The sequence below is a fragment of the Myotis davidii genome, unplaced genomic scaffold (assembly GCF_000327345.1).
Source record: "Myotis davidii unplaced genomic scaffold, ASM32734v1 scaffold914, whole genome shotgun sequence".
NCBI lineage: Eukaryota > Metazoa > Chordata > Mammalia > Chiroptera > Vespertilionidae > Myotis > Myotis davidii.
In genome coordinates, this window is record NW_006285484.1 from 1,288,999 (window position 1) to 1,293,970 (window position 4,972).

At 39.4% G+C, this 4,972-nt stretch overlaps 1 protein-coding gene across 4 annotated transcripts in view; it reads right to left on the reverse strand.

The window, feature by feature from the left end:
* Window positions 1-413: 413 nt before the first annotated feature.
* The window catches only part of NIF3L1 (NGG1 interacting factor 3 like 1), a 16,817-nt gene continuing 12,258 nt past the window's right edge, over window positions 414-4,972 (reverse strand). For all 4 annotated transcript variants that reach the window (XM_006756264.2, XM_015559160.1, XM_015559159.1 and 1 more), the window contains exon 7: window positions 414-1,054. In XM_006756264.2, the coding sequence (XP_006756327.1) occupies window positions 870-1,054 (185 nt within the window). In that variant the 3' untranslated portion in view covers window positions 414-869. The remainder of the gene's footprint in view (window positions 1,055-4,972) is intronic.

Sequence of the window (4,972 nt, forward strand, 5' to 3'; positions counted from 1 at the left end):
AAAACTTCTTTTAATTGTACCAACTGCTAATGAAAAGCAGGTTTTTTCTATTCCTTGAGCCAATTCCTTAGGCCAGTGGTCGGCAAACTGTGGCTCGCAAGCCACATGTGGCTCTTTGGCTCCTTGAGGGTGGCTCTTCCACAAAATACCACGTGCGGACGCGCACATACAGTGTGATTGAAACTTCATGGCCCATGCGCAGAAGTCGGTATTTTGTGGAAGAGCCACATTCAAGGGACCAAAGAGCCACATGTAGCTCACGAGCCGCAGTTTGCCGACCACTGCCTTAGGCAACCATTGATAGCCTAACCTTCCAGAGGTAGTCTATACAGAGATAAGGGTTTTTGTCTATTTGTTTTCCTTTTAAAAACAGAAATGATAGCATATACTTACTGGCTTGCACTTCTTTTTTAATTAACATATCTAGTTTATAACTTGCAGTATAAAAAAGTACACAAAATCTTTAATGATCTACTGTGTAAACTTCACATTTGCCCACTAGTTTATTTTTATAATTTTTGTGCCTATACTATTTGCAAGAAGAATATGTCAATAGTCTTTATTATTAATAAAATTCCAATTTGGATAGAATCACTTTTATTTATAATATTGTTTTTTTCAGTAAAAACATATTGAAGTTCCTCAAAACTAAGCGACCCAGTCAGGGCTAAATATCTGTTCTTTAATAATAGTTACATTACAGTGTTTACCCTAAAAACTATAGAACATTTGGTGAAGCAGATTAACAAACCAGAAATGACAATGTACATTCTAAACATTCTTCCAGAAGGATACAGACTCCACTGATACGTGCGTTTGAGGAGGAGGGAAACGATTTGTAAAGTAGATGTCACTCTGTGCCGTATGCATCACACTACCTGAAGAGGGTCCCTGTCTGCTTCTGACAGGATAATATTAATCTTATTCTCCAAGTGAACACTCAGCGCATCTCGAAGATCAGAAAGAAAGCCTCGTTCAGTGTTGCTGTGTTCACAGAGGATGACATTTATTCCTTGGGAAGCAGCATCTAAAACATCATGATGGGACATCTCACCTGCCAGCAAAGGAAAGAGCAGATACTTAAACATTAGACTAAGAGTCTGCAATGCTGAACCACAACAGCAGAAAGACTATGTTTGCTTCTATATGAAGTATAATTTTGAAATGTATATAGGAATATAAAGGCATAAAATATAAGGAAAAAAAGGTTCTTAGAGTTACCCTCCTCCCCCAGGAATGTTTAATTGCCCACATTTCTACCCCTCATATGTGTCATTTCATTATAAGAAATATTTTTTCTTCAAGCACCTAGTAAAACATCTTGATCTATAATAGTAAAGATAAAAAGGAGAAAAAGATACTAATGTGGCCCAGTTAGAAGCCATGCTTTAGGAACGAGTCTGGGTGCCCAGGTTATAAAAGCACTGGCTGGAGGAGGCATGAAAGTGGGGAAATTCTTGGTGACCCTACAGTAATAGCTGAAAGCAAAGGAAAGAAAAGCCTGGCACAGGTTGGCAGCTGTGGGAAAGAAAAGGCAAATGAGAGCGTTTATACAGTATCTGCAAGGAGCAAGCTCCTCACCTGCTTGGTCTGTCTAGGATATATTTCCCTTCACCCAATTCCATGTCAAGCTCAAAGGAAGGGTGACAAGTGGAAGCAGAGGCCTGTTATTTGATCTTTTGACTGATGCTTCTCATCCCTGAAGTTGTAGCCAAAGTGATGCTTCATAGATCATAGACATCTAAAGTCAGCCAGGTAAGAAGATATTTCTCACCCAGAGCACATATCCAGGTTTCAGGTTCGATCCCCAGCTGCGCAACTTACATGGTGGCAACTGATCAATATTTCTCTCTCTCTCTCTCGCTCTCACTTCCTCTCTCTAAAATCAAGCCAAAACCGGTTTGGCTCAGTGGATAGAGCGTTAGCCTATGGACTGAAAGGTCCCAGGTTTGATTCCGGCCAAGGGCATGTACCTGGGTTGCGGGCACATCACCAGTGGGAGATGTGCAGGAGGCAGCTGATCGATGTTTCTAACTCTCTCCCTTCCTCTCTGTAAAAAATCAATAAAATATATTTTTAAGAAAAAATAAAATCAATAAAAACATATCCTTGAGTGAGGATTTTATTTATTTTTTAAATTTCTTTATTATTACATATGTGTCCTTATCCCCACGTTATCCCCATCCCCCCCACTCATGCCCTCACCCCCCTGTTGTCTGTGTCCATTGGTTAGGCCTATATGCTTGCATATAAGTCCTTTGGTTGATCTCCCCCACTCTACCCCCAACCTCCCCTACCTTCCCTCTGTGGATTGACAGTCTTATTGATGCTTCTCTGTCTCTGGATCTGTTTTTGTTCATCAGTTCATGTTCTCCATATTCCACAAATGAGTGAGATCATGTGGTATTTATCTTTCTCTGACTGGCTTATTTCACTTAGCATAATGCTCTCCGGGTCCATCCATGCTGTTGCAAATAGTAAGAACTCCTTTTTTACTGCAGCATAGTATTCCATTGTGTAGATGTATCACAGTTTTTTAATCCATTCATCTGCTGATGGGCACTTTGGCTGTTTCCAAATCTTAGCTTTGGTGAATTGTGCTGCTATGAACATAGGGGTGCATATATCCTTTCTAATTGGTGTTTATAGTTTCTTGGGATATATTCCTAGAAGTGGTATCACTGGGTCAAATGGGAGTTCCATTTTTGGTTTTTTGAGGAAGCTCCATACTGTTCTCCACAGTGGCTGCACCAGTCTGCACTCCCACCAGCAGTGAAGGAGTGTTCCCTTTTCTCCGCATCCTCTCCAGTACTTGTCGTTTGTTGATGTGTTGATGATAGCCATTCTGACAGGTGTGAGATGGTACCACATTGTTTTGATTTACATCTTTCAGATGATTAGTGACTTTGAGCATGTTTTCATATGTCTCTTGGCCTGTCTTCTTTCAAAAAGTATCTATTTAGGTCTGTTGCCCATTTTTTGATTGGGTTGTTTATCTTCCTTTTGTTAAGTTTCATAAGATCCCTGTAAATGTTGCAGATTAAACCCTTATCAGTGATAACATTTGCAAATATGTTCTCCCATGCAGTGGGCTTTGTTGTTGTTTTGTTGATGGTTTCCTTTGCTGTGCAGAGCTTTTTAGTTTGATGTAGTCCCATTTGTTTATTTTCTCTTTAGTTTCCATTGCCCTAGGAGCTGTATCAGTGAAGAAATTGCTTCGGCATATGTCTGAGATTTTGCTGCCTGTGGATTCCTCTAGTATTTTTATGGTTTCCCGTCTTATGTTTAAGTCTTTTATCCATTTTGAGTTTATTTTTGTGTGTGGTGCAAGTTGGTGGTCTAGTTTCATTTTTTTGCATGTATCTGTCCAATTTTCCCAACACCATTTATTGAAGAAGCTGTCTTGGCTCCATTGTATGTTCATGCCTCCTTTGTCGAATATTAATTGAGCATATTGGTTCGGGTCGATTTCTGGGTTCTCTATTCTATTCCATTGATCTATATGTCTGTTCTTTTGCCAGTACCAGGCTGTTTTGAGAACAGTGGCTTGGTAATACAGCGTGGATCTGGTATTAAGATCCCTCCTACTTTGTTCTTCTTTCTCAAGATTGCTGCAGCTATTCGAGGTCTTTTCTTATTCCAGATGAATTTTTGGAAAGTTTGTTCTAGGTCTGTGAAATATGCTGTTGGTATTTTAATGGGGAGTGCATTGAATCTATAGATTGCTTTGGGTAGTATGGACATTTTAATGATGTTGATTCTACCAATCCACAAACATGGTATGTTCTTCCATCTGTTTATGTCTTCCTCTATCTCCTATTTCAGTGTCCTGTAGTTTTCCGCATGCAGGTCTTTTACCTCCTTAGTCAAGTTTATTCCTAGGTATCTTAATTTTTTTGGTGTGATGGTAAATGGGATTGCTTTGTTAGTCTCTCTTTCTGTAAGTTCATTATTGCTGTATAGAAATGCCATAGATTACTTGGCGTTAATTTTGTAACCTGCTACATTGCCAAATTCATTTATTAAGTCTAATAATTTTTTTTGATGTAGTCTTTAAGGTTTTCTATGTACATTATCATGTCATCTGCGAATAAGGACTGTTTTCTTTCTTTTCCAATTTGGATACCTTTTATTTCTTCTTGTCTGATCGCAATGGCTAGTACTTTCAATACTATGTCGAACAGGAGTGGTGAGAATGGGCATCCCGGTCTGGTTCCTGTTCTTAGGGGAAATGGTGTGTTTTTGCCCATTGAGTATGATGTTGGCTGTGGGTTTGTCATATATGGCTTTTTTTATGTTGAGATATGATCCTTCTATTCCCACCTTGCTGAGAGTTTTTATCAAGAAAGGGTGTTGGGCCGAAACCGGTTTGGCTCAGTGGGTAGAGCGTCGGCCTGTGGACTGAGGGGTCCCAAGTTCGATTCCGGTCAAGGGCATGTGCCTGGGTTGCGGGCACATCCCCAGTGGGAGATGTGCGGGAGGCAGCTGATCAATGTTTCTCTCTCATCGATATTTCTAACTATCTCTCCCTTCCTCTCTGTAAAAAATCAATAGAATATATATTTTTTAAAAAGGGTGTTGGATTTTGTCAAATGCTTTTTCTGTGTCAACTGACACGACTATGTGGTTTTTATCTCTCAATTTGTTAATGTGATGTATCATCACATAATATCACATAATATTTGCAAATATTGTACCATCTTTGCAACCCTGGGATAAATCCTACTTGGTCATGATGTATGATCTTTCTGATGTACTGCTGGATCCAATTTGCTAGAATTTTGTTGAGGATTTTGGCATCTATGATCATTAGGGATATTGGCCTGTAATTCTCTTTCATTGTGTTGTCTTTAACTGGTTTTGGTATGAGGGTGATGCTGGCTTCATAGAATGAGCTTGGAAGTGTTCCTTCTTCTTGAATTTTTTGGAATAGTCTGAGGAGGATAGGTTTTAGTTTCTCTTTGAAGGTAAA